This window comes from Meleagris gallopavo, chromosome 2, assembly GCF_000146605.3.
Source record: "Meleagris gallopavo isolate NT-WF06-2002-E0010 breed Aviagen turkey brand Nicholas breeding stock chromosome 2, Turkey_5.1, whole genome shotgun sequence".
Lineage (NCBI taxonomy): Eukaryota > Metazoa > Chordata > Aves > Galliformes > Phasianidae > Meleagris > Meleagris gallopavo.
Window position 1 is genome coordinate 74,280,458 of NC_015012.2, and position 23,087 is coordinate 74,303,544.

The 23,087-nt window shown below is 41.4% G+C and overlaps 1 protein-coding gene across 4 annotated transcripts in view; it reads left to right on the forward strand.

Annotated features, from left to right (window-relative positions):
• BACH2 (BTB domain and CNC homolog 2) overlaps nucleotides 1-23,087 on the forward strand; it is a 183,171-nt gene that overhangs the window by 126,460 nt on the left and 33,624 nt on the right. For all 4 annotated transcript variants that reach the window (XM_010707621.3, XM_010707623.3, XM_019613098.2 and 1 more), the window contains one exon: nucleotides 8,052-8,306. In XM_010707621.3, the coding sequence (XP_010705923.1) occupies nucleotides 8,064-8,306 (243 nt within the window). In that variant the 5' untranslated portion in view covers nucleotides 8,052-8,063. The remainder of the gene's footprint in view (nucleotides 1-8,051; nucleotides 8,307-23,087) is intronic.

A 23,087-nucleotide genomic window follows, 5' to 3' on the forward strand; every position in this document is an offset into this window, starting at 1 on the left:
TTCACTGAACTTCTGATCATTCCTTGGTTATAAAAACATCTGAAAATGGTTACTTGTGTATGTTGATAGGCTTTCCAGGATTCAGAGGACATGAATCTGTGCATCTTACTACAGTAGTCAGTAGATCTTCTGTTTTTATTTTTAGATTAGTAAAAACCTGTGATTTAAGGATAAGGAAATTATTTTCCTTCAGTATATATGCCATCAAAGAAGAACATTATTGCTGTTATCCATTCAGTTGTCAAAAACTCAGCACAAGCAGATATTGACTCAGACACATGGAGAACGCAGGACCTGTATTCTTTTCCAAGAGTAGAAGCTGTGTATTTATTCCCTAAGAAATTCTGTCCCAAATTTAACTCTGTGACCTACTGCATGTGGTCTTGCTCTTTGCATGTTAATCAGAGCAGACCTGTTCCAAAGGACACTCTGGTTTGTGTCCCACGGAAATATGAATAATATTTGAAATGCCTGCTAAGTTATAGCAAAGATGAAAAGTTTGCATTTTACAGGTGGGAAAAAAAAAATCAAGATCCAATTTTTATTTATTTTTTTTTCCAGAACAGCTATATAGTAAGACAGGGAAAAAAAATGGTCTTTTGTCATGTGTGCAACCTCTACAGTTTGAATAGCTGAAAATATTAGCAGTGATTTTGGTCACAGCCTCAGATTAAGCCTCTTTAGCCAGTTCTGAAGGGGAAAAAAAAACACACAAAAAAAACACAAAAAAGCCAGTAATTGATACAGCTTGAGAAGTGAGGATAAAATTAACCAGGAAATGTAATTCTGAGAGAGAAATTTTCTCCTCCAGAGGAATTTCACAAAAAAAAACAGCGCTCATTTTAGATACTCATTCAACTGTAAATACTGATAGCAGCCAAAAACAAAGCTTCAGCATCGAAATGTCCTGAGTTTTTGAAAGGGTATGCTTCCTTGAAAACAGCACATAAGGAAAATGAATAGTTTTGAACCCAGATAACTTGTTGTCATAATATTTCACACAAAGAGGCTACGAAAAGAGTAAAATGGAAGCAATAGTTGTTTTAGCTCAGCCTAGCCTTCATTTTTGTAGTCATAGTAGCAAAAGAGATTTCAAAAGAGAAGCATGTTCTTTACTATCCTAAAGTACGATGAGATATAAATAAAACAAAAAAATAAATAAATCACTGATTCAATTTCTAATCTCTGGTTCTTTAATCTGGCAATCCAGATTAACCAGGAGTAACCCAAAAGGTTGTGTTCTTTCCCCAAGATCCTGAAGCATTTGACCACTTTAGAAAAACATAATATGTTGTTTGTTTTGCTTCGTGGTTTCCTGGCACTGTTTCAAGGTTGGGCATTTCCCATTTTGCTTTGAGTAAGCTATTTTGAGTAACAGATTTGGTTCCAGTCCCATTCCACCATAGCCAGCTAATGTAAGGGCCATGTAGAAGCCGTGAGAAGAGAAAACTCAGGGAGGAGTTTTCCTGTGTTCCTCACTTTCCACATACATATATGTTTGTTAAGTGTGTCTGAAAAATAAGGACAGAGGTGCCTATCTTCCCCTACCCTGTCTACTATGCTTCTTTCTTGAAGACATCACCATTTATATCACAAGAACATTGAAAGTACATGATGAACTAAGGCGAACTTACTGAGCTTACGGTAACTAGTAGCATAATTATTTTTCCTGAGTCAAAAATACACGTGTACTTTACCGTGTAGGCATGTAGAGAATGCTTATATATCTATGCATGTACCATGTATAGACTTTAATTGAATGTTAACGTCAGTCCCTAAAGACTGTGAGCTATCATTACAGCATTCTGCTGGATTACTTTCTCAAAAAACAATGACAACACAACTCTTTGAAGTCAAGAAACAGATTTTATCTGTGTGTAGAACATAAATGTATTTGGACTCATTAGGATTGCCTCCACTAGGAATCCCTGCTTCATTACGGTCCAGTCTCTGAACAACCTGAAACACAGTTTCTGCAGAGTAGACATCTGGGGCTTAAATAAGCATTCTTTACAGAAGACTACAGGCATCCTGACACTATTTTAAAATTTTAAAAAAAAAAAAAAAGATCCATGGCACAACTGAAGTAGTAGACTTTTACTTGTGTGCGCAGTCTTCTGATAGCAAAACCACTGCAAGTAACCAAAATATTTGGAGGGCTGTTCCTGAGCTGTGAGCACTTGATTTGATTTGGAGGCCAGCATTACCAAGTGCTTCTTGGGACCCCAGCAGCTGCTTGAGTTTTCCTTATCTGTTCCCATTTCCAGCTGTGGTCAGACGAAGATTTGCTTTGAGGTGGTAAGGTCAGAAGCACCAGCCATCACCTCAACAGTAGTGCATGCCGGCTGCCACCAGCTATAAATGCTGTGTAATGTCTTTTCCTCTTGGCTATACATCTTCTACTTTGTAGCTGAAGTTACTTGAACAATGTGGAAAGCTTATTTTTGAAGATATTCTTGCAAATGGCCCTGGCACCCACTGTAGCCTTGGCAGTAGGCAAGCTCATGTCGCCTGGCGGCTTGCTAGTCTATTTTCAATTATCTGGGGTGCAGAGAGAAGAAGGCATTAATACTGCTGAGGATGACATAGCAAATTACTACTGCTCCCTAACCTTTTTAAATTGCTAACGCTGTTGTAATCTGTAATTACAGAAATCAGTGTGAGAATTGTGGCACAGTATAATTATCTTTCCTGATACTTTATTGCTGTATGAATTATTAATCAAAATCAGTCTTGTATAGTATTTGCAGCAACTAAGAAGAATAATGTATAATTAAATTTCATTATTTCTATTTTTGTGCTGGTGTTTTATGATGTTGTAATTGATAATTAATTGGTTAAAAATTCACACAGTTCTTAGGAGTTTCATATGACTATGACTGCTTGGTATTCAGCATGTATTAATTGAATAATGGGCTCACTGAGGAGACCTTTGTATATAGTCTTCTGTCATTACAGTGAGCTCTCAAAAATGGTGAATTAATCATCAGGCCTTTCAATAGTTTCTTTTTAAAGGAAAGCAGTGACAATATAATCATATACTTTGTTGTTAAATCTATAATTGAGAGATCATAATAACCAATTATAAGGATGGTCATTTTAGAAGCTCTGAAATTTCAGTTATTGATAAATTTCTTTAAAACCAAGGTGTTGATTGCACACTTGATTGTATCTTTTTGTAGAAAAAATATTAGATGAGGAAGGGAGCCCTGGAAAGTTATTTTCCTCCCACTTGCCATTTAAAAACAATGAAGGAGCCCTCGGTGTCAGGGACACACACCACACCTATCCTGTGGACAGGTGCTCCCTACTGCTTGCCCTCAAGCTTGCAGCTTCGGTGCCCACAGCCATCTCCTGGGGCTAGAGACAGAGGGTGAGCACTTTAGGAGACATGTCTGCAGACGCTTGGTTTGGGATTTCAGCTGCATTCACATCCATCAAATAACCACTGCGGTTGGCAGGCATGGTCCCTACCCAGGCAGTGTGCTTTTGGCCAGTGCTTTGGAGTGTGAATTTTCATTCCATGTAAACTTCTGCCCTGCATAATGTCACCTTTTACGTGGATGATGTGCTCTCATATCTGCAACCTCAGAAGAAATACATAGCAATCCTGCTATGACCTTTTATCTTCTATTTTGTATTTTTTGTATAGTGTTTATCAAATTGATCATACATTTGATCTTGAGGAGGGCTTTTTCTCCTTTAACAATCATATTTATCATTGTCCTCCTGAGGATTTCTATTCTCCTTGTTTCAACATGGGAACTGGATGCAGACGCCACACTACATTACACTGGAAGTGACTAGAAAATACATCATCTCTGTATTAAAATGTTTCTCTTTCTTAATTCTGCCTTTGCATCTTGCTTTCTTGGATAGCCTTAAAGTTCTAGGCTGTATGTCTTCAGTCTGACTTTTTCCTGAAAGACTACAAATGGGAATTTGGATTACAGATCAAATAGTCCCTGTTTTGCAGTGAGAGTAATCGAACACTGCAGAAGGCTGGCAAGGGATGTGGTGGGTTGTCCCTCCTTGTTAGTACTCCAGGCGCTGATGGACATGGTCCTGAGCAACCTGCTCTAGGTCATCCTGCTTTGAGCAAGGCATTGGGCTAGATGATCTCCAGAGATCCCTTCCACACTCAACCACTCTATGAAAATCCATTTTTTCCTCTAATTGCCACTTGTTTGTGTGCCTTGGATTTAGTGCAACACCTTTGTAGTATCTAATGTTTTTTTGTTTTTTTTTTTGTATTGCCTTTCTGAATTTTCCAACAATCCTTATTGTTTAATTTCTGGAGATATTTTACTATTAACCTGCTGAAAATTGCCTGTGTATTCCTTCTCTGTTAATACAGTTTAACCTAAGTGATTTCCAGTCTGATACAGCTTCTCACCTTATGACAATCAATCTTCTCTAGCAGCCTTTTGTAAAGGCTTTATCAAAGGATTTCTGAAAGTCAACACTAATTACATATACCCGTGTTCCTTGCTACTAATTTGACACACTTCAGGAATTCTAATGGAGCAAATCAGAGACATGACTTCTCTGTACAGAAGCCATGCTGCTTTGTCACGATGATAATTTGCTTGGTTAAGCATTCTGCACCTTTGCCATGATCTAGATTTACTTTCCCATCTAATTAACCCCATTCTGTTGCCATGACAGGACTTTCTCGTCTGTCATGATAATATTCTCTTTTCTCTAACATTTTCCTTTACAAACAGACACAGCCTTGCCTACCCTCTACTCTTGTGAGACTGGAGCTGGGTTTCATGGTAGGCAATGTATTTTTGGTAGCAACTCAGAAGTTCCTGGAGAGCTTGGGGCAAGTGCCAGCTCATACAGACAGCATCTGCAAACCCAAGTGATTCAGATGTTCCATGAGCGACTTTTTAGGCCCCTGGAGGGTTTTTCAGCTCCTGGCTGTCCCTGCCACTGGACTCAGTGGCATCTCCCATTAAGGGCTGTGGAAGTGCCGGACAGGCAGAGTTCCACTTTGCTTCACTGTCGTTGTTGGCCTTTATTAGCAGCTTTTTTTTTTTTTTTCCCCCAAGGTTTCAATGGTGCTTGCCATTTGCTGGAAACTTTTGTTTCAAAGAGGCTTTTTCTGGCAAGACGGTGACCTATATGCAAACAAATGCACAGCGTGTTCTTTCAGGCTGGAGAAAGGCTTGCTAAGTCATTCTCTTTTCAGTTTGAAGAAATACCAAGTGCATAACAATGATTTCCATGAAGAATGCTCTGCAAACTCAGCATAATATCAAATTCAGCAAAAAAATTACACATTTTGAATTAACACTGTATGAAAGAGTTCCAACCCTGCTTGCTTGTTCAGAGCCCAAGTCTTTCCTTTTCTCTTACTGAGAGAGGAGAAAATAAAATGATTAACAATTTACATGCTTCTATATTCCAAAACCTTACACTGGCCTTCTCCCTTTGCACTGACCCCATTCTCTGTGAAAATGAGCAGTGTACCTCAGAGAGCAGGGCTTTAACATCTTGCTCTTGTCCGATAAAGCCCTCTTGGATAGGAAACACCTTGTGCCTGGGGGTCAACAGCAGCTCATGGAAAGGAAAAGAATGGAAATCACTTCCATTGAAAGATTAAAAGCTGTTAAATTGGTGGTCCTGAACCATAGCACTGCCCCAGCTTACCCCAGTATAGCCCCAGCATTGCAGCAGCACATCAGTTGGGTTTGCTAGCAGACACACATGCCAGTGGGGAAATTCACTGTGGTACTGTCATCACCTCACAGGGTATGCAACTAATTTAAAAAACAAAAAGCACCTGATGTGAGCTGTAGTTAAAAAGTAGGAAATTACTAATTAGTAACCAAGTAATTCAGGGTTTGATTCACACGAATTGCAATATTACTGTAAAAAAAGCAATTTCAAGCAAACAGTGATTTTTAGTTTAAAAAAAATAAAGGCACTGAAAATGTAATTGGTGTTGTGTTAATTACCTGCCAGGTTTCAGGTTTCTTGTATGTTTCGTCACCATCTGATACTTACAGGCAGAAGACATGCCTGGAAAAAAGAAAATGTAAAGCTTTCCCCATTGCATTGTCATTTGCAACTCTCAGGTTTTCCCACTAGATTGTTCTTGTAAACTCTTGCATTTCATAGCACGCAAGAGTGACCACTTAGAACATCACTGTAGCACTATCGTTAGCATCAGTGTTCAGTTACACAGAAAGCTGTGAGTGGGATGAGCCAAGTATCATTTTCTCTGTGCCTTACCGTAGTGCTAATAAAATGATTGCTTGTCAGTTCTTCTCGTTAGTGTCACCGTATGATTTTAAAAAAAGAATGGATTTTCCTCTGGCTAAGAAATCCAACGTGTAGCATGAAACAACAAGATGTCTCCCTCCCACAGCTGTGTGCAGGTAGATGAGCAGCTTTGCATCTCATCTCTGGGTGTGAAGTCAGTGAAAGGAAGGTGGATGTCGCATTGTGTGTTTTTCTTTTAATTTAGGCATTTCAGTGTACCCAGAAACATAGCTTGAGTCATCATGTTGTAAACCTCCATTAGAGAGATGCTGTAAGCATTCCACTAAGAACTGTAATAATATGAGAGTTCCATAATGTTGGCAAAAATAACTCTTTTGAAAGAGGCATCATAGCCAGTGGCTTATAAATACTATGGAAGTGGGAAGATGGAGTTATCATTGAGAAGTTCAGGATATATTTACAAGCAGAACGCAGGTCCTGTTAAACCCATTCTTGTCTGGATTATCACTATCTTCTGAATGACACCTTAGGAAAACAGTATCCTGGTTTGAATGCAAGAGAAATAGTTATAAAGATATTTTCTGTCTGCCAACATACCTGTCTATCATACTAGGAAAGGAAAATGCTGCAAAGATCCTCTTCAAAAAAAGTAGTGGAGGAGGAATTTTGCTTCCACTTTGCACAGTAGTCAAGTATTTGTGGCACAGCAGTGTTACACCAGAACACTCTGCTCTGTCACCCTCAGCTCTGAGTCGTGCTGCTTGGAAGGCAGTTGTTGTTTGTGACAAGGAGAACAATTCCTTAAAATAGTTGAAGTTTGCATGTTTGCACTGCTTTTCTTTTGGCAGCAGGAAGACTGATACATACAAATGATCCTTTTTCCCAAAACAAATATTCAGTTTGTTTTCAGGTACCAAGCGCGCTTCAACGCAGCACGGGGTTTCCACTTGCTTAGTCAGAAAAGCTGAAGCAGGAAAGTAATGCAGACAGCATTCAGTCTGATGCTCAGTAGGAAGTTTTGGGTAGGAGAAAAATGACTTCAACGTGTCCAAGTGTTGACGGGGTTCACGCGGTGCTGGGTGTTGAGGGAACCCGACCCCCCCAACACCACCACAACCCGATGGCTGTGCTGAGAGGTGCTGACAGTGCGACATGCGTCAGAAACGACAGAGCAACAGGCAGGGAACTTCCTAACTCAGAGGCTGGTAGCGCATGTTGTACGTCCTACAGACGTCGGGCTGCTGTCAGCACGGGGAGACATCTCAGCAGGAGGGAACGGCCCCAGCACCCACATGCTGCCCAGCCACCCATAGTTGGAGCTCCACAGAGCTCAGGGGATTTTCCTGTGTCTGTGGTCCTGGAATTCAGAAAGTGCACTTTTCTGTAAATGACATTAAACCACAAGTGAATGTGTGAAAACCTGGAAATGGATTTCTTCTAAAGCAACCAAACTTCTTTCCCTCCCCCTTATGGCTTAGAATATCTCAACTTCTGAGTGAGAAATGAAGTCATTCCAGCTGGAGGCTGGCTCCATCAGATTACAGCCCACCTTGCCTTTCGCTTGAGTGGGGGTCTTCAGTGGAACCACATGGCACTCTCAGTCCTCTTGAGAGAAGGCTGGGGTTTTGAGGGTTTTTTCCCTCAGTGTCAAAATAACAGAAGCAAGGACAAACCCCCCTTTTTTCACTATTAGAAGACCCAGTAGTCATTCTCGCTATTTTTGCTAAAATCTTCTAAACTTTCCCATGTAATGTTGCTTCATCTACTAAATCGAGCGTTGCTTCTCACTACCTGTCTGTATTTTGTTCTTCCTCTAGGGTGTGAACGGCATGTCTGTGGATGAGAAGACTGACTCCCCCATGTATGTGTATGAGTCAACAGTGCACTGTACCAATATTCTCCTCTGCTTAAATGACCAGCGCAAGCAGGATATTCTCTGCGACGTGACACTCATCGTGGAGGGGAAGGAGTTCCGCGCCCACCGGGCTGTGCTGGCCGCCTGCAGCGAGTACTTCTTGCAGGCCTTGGTGGGGCAGACGGAAAATGACCTGGTTGTCAGCCTGCCAGAAGAGGTATGGTATTTGTTGCTGCTGCTGTGGTTTTGGGGTTGGAATGGGTTGAGGATTGCTGGGAGCTGGAGGATGAACACGTTCTCACAGCCTTCTTCACTAGGGGAGAGCAAAACCTGCCAGCACTCCTCACATTTACAGCAGCAAAGCTTTAAAACGCTTCAGCGTTTATCACTTCATTCAGCACATTATCAGTACCCGAATATTCTTCAGCTCTTCCAGACAGGAAATTTGAAAGGGGTCACTTGGCTGTTAGACAGCAGGTTATTGTTGAAAAGTCATTTGAACTGTCACATTGTTTGGAGTCTCATCGCTACCCACCCCTCTCCAGCAGTTCATATCCTTGTTCTCGTCTTTCCCCTTTCCTGTGTCCCATTCAGCCTTGCTTCCTTTCTCTTGTCTTCACAACTGCTTTGGGATTTAACTGTTTCAGGCCACGCTTTTTCTGCCAAGAAAGCACCAACACATTCTGTCAAAATGCAGGGTTTTTCTCATGCAGCATGGCTTACACAGCAGGAAGCCAAGGGACGTAGGAAATACATACCTCACTGGAAAGTTTACTTTATTTTACCACAAAATCTCACTGGCTGGCTTCCACCCCCACTGTAATTTCCTCACAGCTCTGTGACTGCAGTACTGCAGATACCATAGGGCATGCTGATGGCTTTGCCAGCAGGGGCGTGCAAGGGTTGCGGTCACCCCCTGTCTGCCCTGGGTCCTCACCTGTGCATGTCACACTGTGGTGGTGACATCTCCAAGGCTCAGGAAGGCAGTTGCTCCAGGAGGAGCTCTTCTGGCCTACAGCATGAGGCAGAGGGGTTTTCAACATCATTTGCTTAACACCAATGAAGAAGTATGAGACCGTTTTAGGTGATGACAGGTCCTGAAGTGTCACACACCATTTTTCCCCTCTCTGGTTTATCTCTCTGGAGACCTCAGTGGTATTGTGATGTTGTTATGATGCAAGGTGGAGAGCACTGGAAGAAGTAGGTCACTGGGCATGACTTCACAAGTCCTGACACTGAGTATTACTCATGAAGAGATTTCAACCCAGACATTTTGCATAGGAGTTCACATATATCACAGAGGACACGGTAGGATGCACACAATGATTCGACACTGTCCACTAATAATTTCCATTGGAAGAATCATTTCTCAGGCAGTGTTGCATAGCTTTTACCCTGCAAAGCAAAACGGTGGAAGCAGAGAGGTTGCAGTAGATGCCCAATGGCTGACGTGTGACAAGAGCATCAGTGCTCTTCTACAAAGCCTTGGTGAGACCTCCTATTGGATACCATATATGATTTCTTAAATTGAGAACAATAATTGAAGAATATGAGAGTGACTGAGGTGGTCAGAAGGACCTCAGCTTAAATAAGGAAGAGGAGAAAAGGCTATAGCAAGTTCATGCTGCCGGAGTGATGGCTGCAAGGACCTACAGTTCTATGTAGGCAGAGGGGGTGAAACAACTACGAGGGAGAAGTTTCTCTTTATTACTAAAAGACTGTGTTGACAGTAGTGATGGTTGATTGGTTTAAGATGGCTTTTAGTAAAACTAGGTTAGCAGATATTTAATCACAGCAGCAGTGAAGTGTTGAGCCACTGATGAGTGTGAGAAGTAGGGTGACAGAGGGACCATGCTTGCTTACCTTCAAGACCAGAGGAGGGGACTTGATAACACAGTCCTGGGTTTATATGACACTAAAGTTCTGAAACACAAAAATTTATCTTTACATGTGTTTTATATTAGATGGTATATAGAAAAAGCATTCTTCCTGTGCAACCACAAATTATTTCTAGTTAAATAAATTCCCTTTAGATAAATGGAGTATTGAGGTTTTATATTTTAGTGTGTATCTCAAGATCAAAAAGCCTTAGTGAGTTAAGTTTATGCTGTTTGCTACTACAGCTCCAGTAAAGTCCATGCTTTTTCAGAAGTAGTCAAACCGGGTCATAAGGTTTTTTCCTTATTCTGAAATTGTGCTCCACCTCAGCACACGCTACAGTCACTTGAAGAGTCTTTACCTTTTTCATAGCAGAAAGGAACATCCTTGGTCTATCAAAACAGATACGCACAGTTACTAATTCCTAATTGTACATGAATCTTCCACATGCACAGGCATCACCAGTAGCTCCATGGAGTCTAATTTGCTCAGTGACTAACGTATTTGAGTAGCTGTGTGTGAGGTGGTCGGTCAAATAATTTCCTCACAGATGTTAGTCACTGAGGCTAAAGAGAGCTGCCTGATGCAGATCACTGCGTCTTGATAATTGCTTGGTTAAGGTGCGCTCCTCTGTTTCTGTTGCTGCTCTTCGGGATGTATACGGTAGGTTCCTGTGCTTAGATATGCGAAGTGTCTTCAACAAGGAAGCATGTCAGAGCTGCTTACAAAAGGAGCTGCAGCACCAGGATTTTTTTGGAAGCTGATAATGCTGATAATGTGGAGTAAAGAACCATCTTGTATATGTTGCATTAAAAGAAGTCAGCAAGGTCTTTTTCAATTAACAAGCTAATGGCTCTTCCCATTGCTGTTGTTTTTAGTCCATGGACTGCAGAGCTCCGGAAACCCATGAATTATTTCTAAAGTTATATGTGAAAACTGACTTAATTTCTCACATAGGGAGTTATGGTAGCAGTGGAAAAATTTCAGACAAAAGTCAAAGTTAGTGTCAAGCTTAGAAACAACTTTCATTGGCATATAGTTGTAATAGTAAATCAGAGATCACAAATTGTTTTTAAATATAGTCTTCAACGTTCAAAACTTTCCCAAAGGTGACATACACTCCTAAGTTATCTAAGATATTTTTAAGTCAGTCATGCAAGAATTGTGTTTTGAATTCTGTTGTGGTCTGAAAACTGCTAAAGTACACAGTTATGGAGAATGACCATTGTAATTTATCAAAGGCTTGATACTGAAGCTTGGTAAGGCTTTATATATAAAGCTTTTGCAGTCATGTTATGTTGGCATGAGGAAGCTTAACATGAAAGCAAAAGAACTTCTTTTTCATTATTCAGAGCAGTAAATCTGCCTCTGAAGACTGGATTGCAGAGGGTTTCTTTTTTACTTTATAGCATATTGGGGTCTTTTTTGTTAATCTGGTATCCAGTCCTTGTTAACTGTTGTCTGGCTAAACAGCGAACAGATGTTTTGTACATTATTTCTTGTTTATATCCAATTACAGTAAGTGCAGGCTTTATGATATGCTCATCATTTCAGTAGTGACACATTCTGCACACACAATATGTGTGTGCAGCCTAGTTGAGCTTACTGGATTTCAAACCAGTGTAAAACCTTGTTTTGGACATTTCATGTCACTTCAAGCATGACTTAATATGCCTTAGTTCAAATCTTTTCCTAATCAACTTATTTAAACTGAGTCAGTATGGAGCTAATTTTGCACTGATTGAAGAGTTTCCATAAACCCTTTCAAGCCGACACCAGTAATTCGATTTCATGCTACACCTCTTTTTAAAGCAGCATATTTCAGTGTCTAGATAAGTGCTTGGAAAAACAGCCACGAAATAGCAAGTGCTCAAATGTGGTTGTGGCATGTGAAGTGACAGAAGAGCCGAGACTGAGGGCTGAAGCGTGTTAGCTGCAGCTCCATACAGCTCATAAAAAAGGACCCCAATAGCTCTTAACTTCTACACTTTCCTCTTCATTTGCAGTTTTGGTAAACAACTACAATCTCGTGTGCTTTTCACTCTGGGTATTTTATAGCAGTTGTGCTGTTTTCATCTACCAGCTGCTGTTAAATGCATCCAAAATTAATATTTTCCAGGACTCGAGTTTGAAGCTGTAAAGTTACTCATTTAATCCATACCCCTAACTGTTGTTTTGTTTTATTTAATCACAAAAGCAGGTCTTCCTTCCTTTAACAAGGCACTTAATTAAGCTTTTAATTCATGATAAGAAGTTAAATGGCACTTATGAGGCATTTTTAATGGTTTCCACTTCCCATCCAGATTACAAAAAAAGGTGTGATAGAGAGGCAGACACGGCTGTCAGCCAAGGGTATTGTAGGTCATGCCAATATTAGCTGGCAGCAGGCCATTATCCAATTAACATTGCTTCATCGCTGCAAGTAATAGCTCTTGAGTAGATGATTGAGTCATTCATGCTGTAGTGGTACTCTACTTTCCTTGAGAAAGAGCCAGTGCTCTGCAGAATAGGCTTTTTATTTGCTATTATTACCTGCTCAGCTTTTCTGTTAAAAGTGCACAGGGAGCAGATCTGGCTGGACAGGCTGAGAGCTGGGGGCTGGCCAGAAGAGTACCGTCTGCACAGACACCGTGTACACCTTGCTTTCTGAAAACAGACTTCCCTTCAATGAGGAAAACATTGGAACAGCAGCAACAAACCTCCTCTGTTGTTTGTGATTCCTACATCTTGGAATTCAAATTCCCAAACCCACGTGGGTTTTTGTGGCTTTGAGATGTACACATAAATGAAACCTTCATCAGGTAATTCCAGGTCATTCTTCTCTGTAGGAAGGGATGTGTGATGTGCTTGGGGAGCACTTTTGTTAACCTGCACTGCTCTTCCTTACAATTAATGGAGCAGTGTTCAAAGCAGAGGTCTGCTGGCATACACTGTGTGCTGAATTGCTCTGCGTCTTCATTACTTTTCTACTTACCGAAGGCTGCTGTGAAATCTGCTGTTTCCCTGTGAGGTCCAGCCCTGTGAAATCTGTCATCTGGTCCTTCAGCTGAGACAGGCTGGCTCCCTCACATACTTAATCTTCAGAAGAAGAAAGGCAGGATGGGAGATAGAGTTGGGTTCAAGGCTGGCAAAAGCTGATCATGTTGTAAGGCTAAGGCATGCGGCAGCCTGGGTGGGATGGAGCCAGGCAGCTTGCATTAGAATCACTCGGAGCTGATGGGGGAGAAATCCTGGCAGCTGTTAACCATCCATGCCAGCCCACCAGCCTGAGGAAAAAACACTGGGAATTAGCCAACAGACGATGATCGGGGTCAGTGAAAAATCAAAGGCAGAGTGCAGGAGGTCAGCTATTACGTACTCCCACCGCCTGACAGAGATTACTATTCTTTTTTTTTCACCCTAGAAATAACCACTATTCTCTTACTTTGTCTCTTTCCTCTCCCTGTGCCTTGTGTGTATGTACAACTACAGTGTCTGTAAGAAATGAAGTGATTGAGCTATGAGTGCTCTGCGCAGGAGCGTGGAGCTGATAAATGTGGGAATGGGGAGCAGGGGGGTAAGAAGCAACTGCTTGCTGCATGCCTGTTTCCTAGCTAGAAGGCTGGTGTCAAATAGCAGGGAACAACAGAAGACCTTTTTTCTTTGGGACCCTATTAATACGATGGCTGCTTCAAAAGTAATGCCTCCTGTTTTATTAGGTTGACCCATGTCAGAGGTGTATGTTGTTGGTGGTATGGCAGTAGAGATGGAACTTTGCCCAGTAGCTCTTAACCAATATTCAAAACAAAAATACATTTTTGTTGCCTTGTGACAGATGGCAGCAGAGGGGCAGTCTGACAAAATGGCATCTGTAAGAAGCAAAGATGTAGAACTGAATTCCTCCATGTGGAGAAAATGGCACCACTCAACATTCATTGATGCTTGCTGAATGTTTATGGAGAGCAAACAGTGAATGTAAACACAGTGAGGCAGTGGATGTTGCATTTCAGCAATGGCTATCAATGCAAAAGACAAGTCTCATTCTAGACCATCATGAACAGCTGTCACACACAAAGTGAAGTGTCTCAATCAACTTATCCATGCAAATCAGCTAATGGCGATGATTACATTGAAAAATAGTGTTTCATAGCATAGAATTTGGTCTATCAGATATTGTTATTGTGTTCTTTGTTGTCGTTTCCATGGAAATAAATAGGAGGCACTACTTTCAGAGCAACTTACATATTAGGAATAGCTATGGTTAGTTCTCAGCATTAATGTGGTTTTCTCTTTCCATGGCTGTATCAGCCAGCGGTGTTCCTCGCAGATCGCAGCACTGGCCTGAGTGACTTCTGCTATGGCTCAGGAGTCATCAGTGACCTGAAATCCTTCTGCTGCCACCTCTACCCAAAGGCTTTCTGCAGAGTAGCCTCAGGAGGTTGTGGCCGTCAGGCTTCAGACCCATTTGCCTTTCATCTTCCCCTCAGCAGTGCCACTCCAGTGAGTCTGTATGGATAGAAGCTGTCTCTTCAGTTTCTTAAACTCCTCTGAGGGAATGTGGTGTGTTTGCTGCTGATTCATAGAGCTAACACTCACCACACAGAGTGGCTGGAGGCTGTGGGTCAATATTGAGGATAAAAATGAGCATTCCAGTACTTTTTGAGGTCTTCAGTGGTAATGATACTAATTAGGAGAAACCACAAGACAGAAATGTTTTGTGTGTGTTGCACATATAGCACAGTACAAGATAGAAATGGTTTATTTTGTTTCTAGCAGTTGAGCAATAAAGCAGAAATGAGACCATCACTGTGTGACAAGAAATGGTATCCATTTCTTGCTGCAAAGGCTTCCAGCCCTGCAGTTCAGAGATGAAACAAGCCACCTCCTTGTCATTCTGTGTGGTGTAATTCCCATTGTTTTCTGATGGGAGATGACTCCCTGTTGATCCTTTCCAGTGGAGAAAAGTCAAATACAATGGCAACAAAATCCATGCACACATGCATGTAAAGGGGAGAAAATCTTGCAGTAACTCCTTTCCCTCCCTTTGGTGATAGCTGTACTATCTATTTATTGATTCAAGTAAGCATATAAAAATATACTGTAAAAAGGGATATTGAGGTTAGTGCAAAGAAGGAAATTCTCTGCTGCAATAAGTGAGCCCCATTTTATTGCCTTCTTTATATCTGTGCCTGTTGCTGAGGGTAAGCCCTGCCTGATTGGCTGGCTGTGCTTGTCCTCACTATTGCAAAGCAGTTTGTAGTGTGGAAACTGTCTTGCTTAAAATTTGCAAACATATTTTAAAATGTAAAAGACATCTTAAAAAGTAGAGGCAGACCATGCTAAGGGCACAAGCAGAAGCAGTAAGCATGTATTGTGGGTTAAATATTAACAAGGGGAGATGATTGCTGTATTTAAGTGTGTATTTGGATATGACTGAAGCCAAAATGGCTTAACTATGTTTATGAGTTATTCCTTGGTGCTGGTATCACTCTGGCTCTGTAGTCTGAAAGACATCCTGCTTTTCTCCCCTCTCTTCTTTCAAGTCTCTTACCTTTTCCTTTTCTCCCTCTAAAAAAATTTTTGAATTGCTTTTACGCTGAAAAAATAAGTAGCTGCTCTTTTAAGAGTCCAGAAATACCAAGCATTTGGCATTTGAATAAACAGACAGATAAAGCTCAGATAAGACATCCCTCAGCTTCACCACATCTGACGCCAGAACCTGTAGGGTACTTCCTGATCCCAGTACCAAGTTTTGCTTCGTTAGTGTTCCCAAGACCCAAAGACGATAAGGTTTTATCTCTCTACAGCACTTTCTGACAAGAATTCCCCAGTGAGTAATGTTATATTGGCTGTTTTTCTCAACTACCAGTGAAATTGATCATGTTATGGGGTGGAATATGGCATCTATTCAAATGATGCACTGCAGCAGTCAACAAACATGAAGAGTAGGAAGTATGGTTCAATTCAGAGATGAAATACAGGTTTTAGGTGAGCAGACAGCAGTTGAACCCTACTAGGATTTAAAAATGAGACACTCTTTGTGAATTTTATAGGCAGGCTATTGGTGTTTTTTATTGGAATAAGTAGTCATACTTGCTGTTACATGTGCGATGCAAGCTCTGAAAAGGCTGGTATATTCCAGTTCAGGTCTTTTGTGCAGCACTGAATTTTCATCTGTACCACTTTATGGGATGCTGCCAGCAAACAGCTCCAAGTCCCAGCTCAGTCTAACATTACTAAAATCTGTATCCTTGGGCACTTTATTTACTGTATGGAAGTAAACAAATATGAGCAGATGTACTTGGTCAAGCTACAACTCCTTCTAGCCCAAGCTTGGACTGTTTTAAAGATGAGATTTAATTTGTCTGAAAGCTTGAAATGAGGCTTGAGTGGTTGTTTTAAGATTTAAATAAAAAGAGAGTATTAAGTCTATCTATAGGAAGCATGTTTTAATTCAGTGGAGGAAGCTATCATGAGAGCCATTGGCAACTGTTTTGAAAGCAGATTAAATTCAACAGAAAATTCAGCATATGTTTTTAGCAACAAACAGCTTAGTGATGTGTATGACTCTACATTATTTCCTAACAATAAAGCAAATTGCCTTTGAGGGACATGTTTTATGTACTTTGAAGTTTGACACTCAGTGCAGATGTAGTCGGGTAGAATTTAAAGTCCTAAGATAACACAGACCAGCACAGCATGTAAACCTCCCTGTCTTTTACTTTGTTTAATCTGACCTTAAAAGAGTGCTTAAGTGTAGTTGTCTGTTTCCTGCACATAGAAATTTTCTCTTTTCTAAGTTTCTTTTTTGTATTTCTGGATTTATTTATTTTTTTCTTAAAGCTTGCATCATGCATCTTTAGGTCACTGAAGAGCCAGTGATGGAGACTTTAGAAGACATGGTGGAGAAGAGAAGGTTAATTCATAATTGAAATGGCACCGGGAGTTTCCTGCTGTGACCCAGAGACTGCCACCAGCCTGGGACCCACAGTTATCATAGCCATAGCTGGTCTGAGGAAAGCAGAGAATTGCAGTATTTGCACTTACAGTCAAACCATTAAGTAAACAAGGTGTTACCTAGCAGCTGGAATTGAAAGGTATCAGCTCTGAAGTTAAATAATGGTAAGATAAAACATTTAGCAGAAAATCTTTGAGGCTTCTTGTGGACAAACAAAATACTGTCATCACCTCTCCACAAATGCTGTGGTGGAAGTTGATGCATCAGATAGGAATTACAGCACAGGTCCGTGCATCAGGTCAGTGATGATCAAATCACCTTGTGTGAACCACTTGGATATGTTTACCTCTCTCTAAGCTCTTTGATTCGTATTATCTCACATGGCAGTGAACAGGCTGACCCACAACTACTGCCCATCTGAAAGCAGCCTGGGTATCCAAATCCAGACTTCCCAGGTTATCCTTCCCTGTTTTCTTGCCTCTGTATCTTTTAAGCAGGTAGGAGGCACTGAGGAGATTTTCTGACTGGAAGACTGGCTGCAGCATTTCTGAAGAATGGGGTAGAATGGACCTGCTGCTTGTCTGTCTGAGTGGTCCTTTGCAGACGGGTGGGCTCAGTCCCATTAGGTGAAAACAGTGACTTCTCAGCACTCCCCAAAAAAAGGCATCTTTGTTTTGGTGTTGAGGCAACTATATCCGAGCAACTCAATCTACTGAAAGGCATCCTTGCCTATAACAGGCATTTGGAACCAGATGATCTTTAAGATCCCTTTCAACCCCAACTGCTCTCTGATTCTGATTCTGTATTTGAGTATGTATTTGTGTTTGGTAAGACACTTGGTCCACATTATGTCCTGCAGCAGCTGCACACTCTTCCAGAATAAGACTTCAGGCTGTGCTCTTCGGTTTGAGAGCTCTCCATTTCCTTTGTGTGGCAGCACAACTAAATGACGAGCACCACACCTTGCAAACCCCAGCTCTAGGTATAAGCTTCTTGAAGCGATCGTCTTATGTAGGAGTGAGTCCCTGGAAAGCTTTTCTTCCCCTCATCTGCATTTGGGATGCGCTGTTAGCTGGAGCCAGAAAGTAAGTAAGTGAAATGAAAGTGTATAGACTTACTGTAGAGACTACAGAGGACTTTGGCAGATGTGATCCAGGACTGATTCAACGGCAGCTTTGTATTCTCTGTGCTTCCTTTGGTTCCCACGGTGTCGAATGTACTTGCTAAAGCCAGTGCTGAGGTGGGTTTATTGGGGTAGTAAAATAGAAAAGAGACCATCCAAGTAAATGAATTGACCCAGAAATGGGCTTCAACAGTGCTAGTGGTTTAAAAGAATGTGGGCATCCGGTGTATCATGCATCAAACACTTTACTTGTATATTTACTTGCTTTTGAATTGTGATAGGACCAAAATCCCTGCTTTATGTAAGTACCTCTTAGTTTTTGTTCCAAGAATGGGTGGGAATGCAATGCTAATGTTTCAAGGTAAAAAGACTAATTTAAAGAAAAAATTGTCCATGCAAACTTTTTCTGTGTAGTTCTCAGTTTCAACAAAAACTGCATTTGATGAAGTGTTCTGTGATTTGTGTCAGACTGTCAGCTAATAGGCTGAGGCCATGCTTTTGGCTGTATAAAGCTTTTGCCCATGCTTTTGGGAAATGTGGTTTTTTTTCCTTTGAAAACCAGACGTGTGGTCCTCTGTTTCAAGGGCCTGCAGCTAATAAGAAACAAGTCTTAAACAACTCTAAAAGCAAAATATCTTTCCATCGCTGACCACACAGCTGTAATACAACGTGCCTAGCCACCTCTCTCTCCATATACACAGGCAGCCTTCAGAGAAAATTTCCCTGTCAGGAGATTCTTGGTCAAGTGAAAACAGAATAAGCTCAAGTTATTTCCTGTTTCTTTCAAAGGACAGGGTTGGAGCCAGTAACCTTTCAAGACAGGAAAAAGCAGAGTGAAGACTAATTCTGACAACTTCCCTTCTGCTTTCCACAGAGAACTAGTGCTCAATTCTACTTCCAGTAGGGGAAACCAGGCTTAAGGTAGATGTGTCTCTGCTGTCATTCCATCTGCCTGTTGAACTGAACAATTTTGTAGCTTAATAATTTTTTTTAGCTTATTTGATTGCAAATTTTCGTGTTCCCCTATGTATGCTATATGGCATATTTTTTTCTGGATACGAAGGAGTTTTTTTCCTTGAACGTTGTATCTTTCAGGAGACTGTGCACATCAAACCAAGGCTGTGTTTTAAATGCCTGAATTAATTTGTCAAATCCAAATCATAAAAATTGAATATTTCTTGTCTATCCATAGGTGCAATCTGCTCTTGTCATTTTTGCCCACTTTATGTAAGCAGTGAGTGGGGACAAATATTGTCTATAGCACTGGCCGAAGAGGTGAAGAATAAAGGAGACATCCATAATATATGTGGGAATTGGGGCATTTTCACATTTATGAAGCAATCATAATGTTCAGAAAGCAGAAAGAGTAGTTTTTAGTAGTGACAGAAACCTTTAAATCAGTAACTCCTATTCTTCTTTCCCCATCTGCAGTGTCCCTGTTGCAGATGGAAAGCAAAGAAGGACAAAAATAAGAGCTACCTTTTGCTTGGTTTGTTTTGCTTTCTTTCTTTTCAAATATGAACCTCGTCCTTCTCATATAGGATTTATTTAATGAGCATTCCAACTGGAAACCTCTGTTGAGAGGTCACAAGCAGGTATATTTTTTGAAGATGAGTATTTGATTGTGTTTTGATCTCTGTCTTTGGCTGATAAGACATGGTGACCCTAGTAGGAGCCACTAGGATCACTGTTCCTCTGGACCTCCTTCATGCAGGTCTGTAGAGCAGACCAGTGCTGCACACTGTCAGCTAATCGAGCGTTTCCAGTCATTCTCAGCCTTCAGGATCCAGACTATTTGTATAATTGCCCTTGGATCCCTGGCTTTGTTCTCAGATAGTTTTACTCTGAATTATTTGGTGATCAGTCAGTTGGTGTCTTTTTCTAACTGTTCCCCCTAAGCAAAGCTTACACCATTGTTGTCTTCAGAAAATTTTTGGGCTGGCTTACTTTTCTACCTGTGCCATTTTTTGATACCTGGCCAAGCACCCTGTTGCAACTCCAGTTGCAACTAAAAGAATAGAAATTAGTTTTAAGGTCTGGAGACACATAAAACCTGTTAATGTGGATAAAACCCTGTCATGTCTCCCCAGAGATCTGCTGAAGAACAGTTTGGAGTGGGATTCTGCATAGTGCAGTGAGCAAGATGTCCCCATGCCTAGATGTGCTGGGACTCATGTCCTGCTGCCACTGAACACAGGGTCTCCATGTTCATGGGAAGGGCTTGAAATCTACTCACACTTCAGGAAAAAAGCAACTTTATGGCAAGCTGGAATTTCATCACCTCTGTATATGCATAGGGCCGGCACTGAGATAGTCTTGCTCAATACCATCAGCTGCATCTCATTCTATTCTGGGAAAGATCAGAGCAGTGCTGGAAATTACGTGGCTCCAAAAGGTATTAGCTTTACTCCTTTTACCCCCTGAGAGTTAGTCCTCTCCTTAGGGTTGTATAGCTACAACTAAGGGTATCAAGAAGGAAGAGTCACTGTTTTACGAACCAGGCAGCAATAAGAAATGCTGTGTCTATATTTGTTATTTGGTGTCTGAGTTTGGTGGCTGATTGGCTCTCTGTGCTTCCCCAGTGATCTGATTAGCAAGTTTTTTTTAAAGGTCCTTGGAAAGTCTTCATGGCAAATGTAGTAACCTTGGCAAGGTCTTGTGTTGCGCCATGCCCTCCCCAGCATTCCTGTCGTTCTTCCCATTTCCTGCCCCTTACAACACAGCTGTGGCTTTGGACTGCAAGTGCATTTTGTATTTCCTAAACAAATTATGTAAAAGTTGTTATTTGTAAGGCGTTTTACCATATGCTCTGTGGTGAGGGGGATTTTTGCTCTGTGAGGCTGTGGGCTGTTTTGTGGATCTATTTTATTTCCTCTTTCACCTGCCTTTCACAGAATCACTACATGGCTGAGGAAGGAAGGGACCTGTGGAGGTCATCTCGTGCCACCCCCTTCTCAAGCAGGGACACCCAGAACAGGTTGCCCAGGACCATGTCTTTTCTACTGCAACGCTAACTTGAATCTAACATAACCATACATTTAGACAGCGACAGCACTTGTCCATGCCTTTTCCCCAGTGGCTTTAAGCTGCTGGCTGCAACACTGCAAACAAATTCAGAACTGGCCTGGCCAGGAGTTACCCCTAGCTCTCTGCATGTTAGCTCTCCAGGCTTTATTTTACCTACACTACTAGAGATTGTGGAGTCACAGCCTATGTCTAATTGTTATGCATGAATGGGAAATATTCCTGTACTTATTTGCATTCATTAGCTGTTGGTAGTTCCTCTGTTGAGGTCTCCAGCCTTGTTTTTACAGTGCTTTTGGCAGCGTTTCTTCACTCGGTGTGTGAATTTTTATGATCTGTTGCATGTTATTCATGCAATTTCCTGCCCTGTAATGGTATCAGTTTTCCAGACACAGAGGAATACGAACTAAAACCCAGGAGCCTGCATTAGCATAAAATGTCCCAGTTCTGTCAGTTTGATTAATTTGTCTCTTTGTCTCCACTCTATATGATAAGTGCTATTAATGGTTGCAACACTTCATATGTCAAAGTCTTTCTTCCTAATGACTTGAAAATGTGGTTTATTTCCCTCTTTTTTGTATTATTTTTCTCATTTAGCATTCCACTCAAGTATAGATTTATGCCATGCTCTTTCATTATCTTACTGGTTGCAGCACTGGAGTGATTACATATGGTGTAGGGTATGAGCAAAGATGCGATCCCAGGGGCAGCAGCTGCTGATGCAAGCTGAAAATAGATCCAGCGTATGCTCAGCACTTTTCCCAGAGGTCTTTTATTTATTAGGAACAGTCTTGGTACAGGACAACTTGGACCCTCATTTAGCAAGATGACTTTTTGCCTTTCAAGAACAGTGCAATGACTTTGCTCTATTTACTGACTGCTGTGTAATTTTTTTTTTGCTGCCTCCTATCGAAGTAGTGACTTAACCTAACATAAATTGTAATATAATCCTGATTTATAATGAAGCCAAGAAACGACAGGCTCCATTTGAAGTAATGGAACTTGACAGATCTAAGGTTTAAATTAAATAATCCTATTTGTAAGACAGCATTTGTACATGGTACACTGATTTAAAATGAACTTCAGTTCTTCTTCAGCAATTCCTCCACAATTTTCTGTGTTTTCCCTTCCATTGGGACTTCTTGCAGAGCAGATTTCATTTGTATATTTGTCTTTGTAAACGTGTGTGGAACAGTACATCATTTTCTTTCTCTCAACAAAGAAGCTCTCATGAGTTGTTTCGCAGAAGAACTCTTTAATTAAAGAGGAAAAATTAATGTAGGTGACTTATTCAGGGCAAGCCACATCTAACCTGTTTAGGCATCCAGAAGAGGCCAACTGCTGCGAGGGATGAGAGGGAGGACGCTGCAGGGGAAATCAGGAGGAATGCTGCAGCATGGCTCTTCCTCACCTAGGAGCAGAGGTTTATCCTAGCCGTAATGTTTATGGGGGGGCAGATCACCCCCACCAAACTCTTCTTCCCCCGCAGCTGACAGACAAGGACAGGCGAAGCTGCCGCAAGCTTCTTCCCGCCCCAGCGCCCCATCTCACTTGCTCTGTCATGGCAGTGTAGTGATGGGGATAGCGAGAGCCCTGGGCTATGCAGTGCCTGCCTACATCTCTGTGCAAGGAGTGGGAGTATGATGACATGCTGAAAGTGGGGTTACGGGAACAAAAGGCTTTAGACACGTAGCAGAGGCCAGGCAGGGAACATGAGATGCTGGACAGAGTGTGAAAAGGACACATAAAAAGGGGCTGTGAAATAAAAACACTGAAGGCAAGCTGTAGTGCTTTTCTGACTTAGATTAAGGAAAATCCCCTTTCCTTTGTTCTCTCTTGACATTGCATTATTGTCTTCCTCTCCAGTTGTATTTTTGCTGCCATTCCTGTCTTTAACTTGTCTTTATTTTCTCCTCATCAGCTGGGTCATGGCCTCTCTCCAGGAGCCTGATGCACACTCACCCTGGGCCAAGTTTGTGCTCTCAAGTGGAGAGCCTGATAGTGTGGCTCATGCTAACCACATTTCCCTCTTGTTA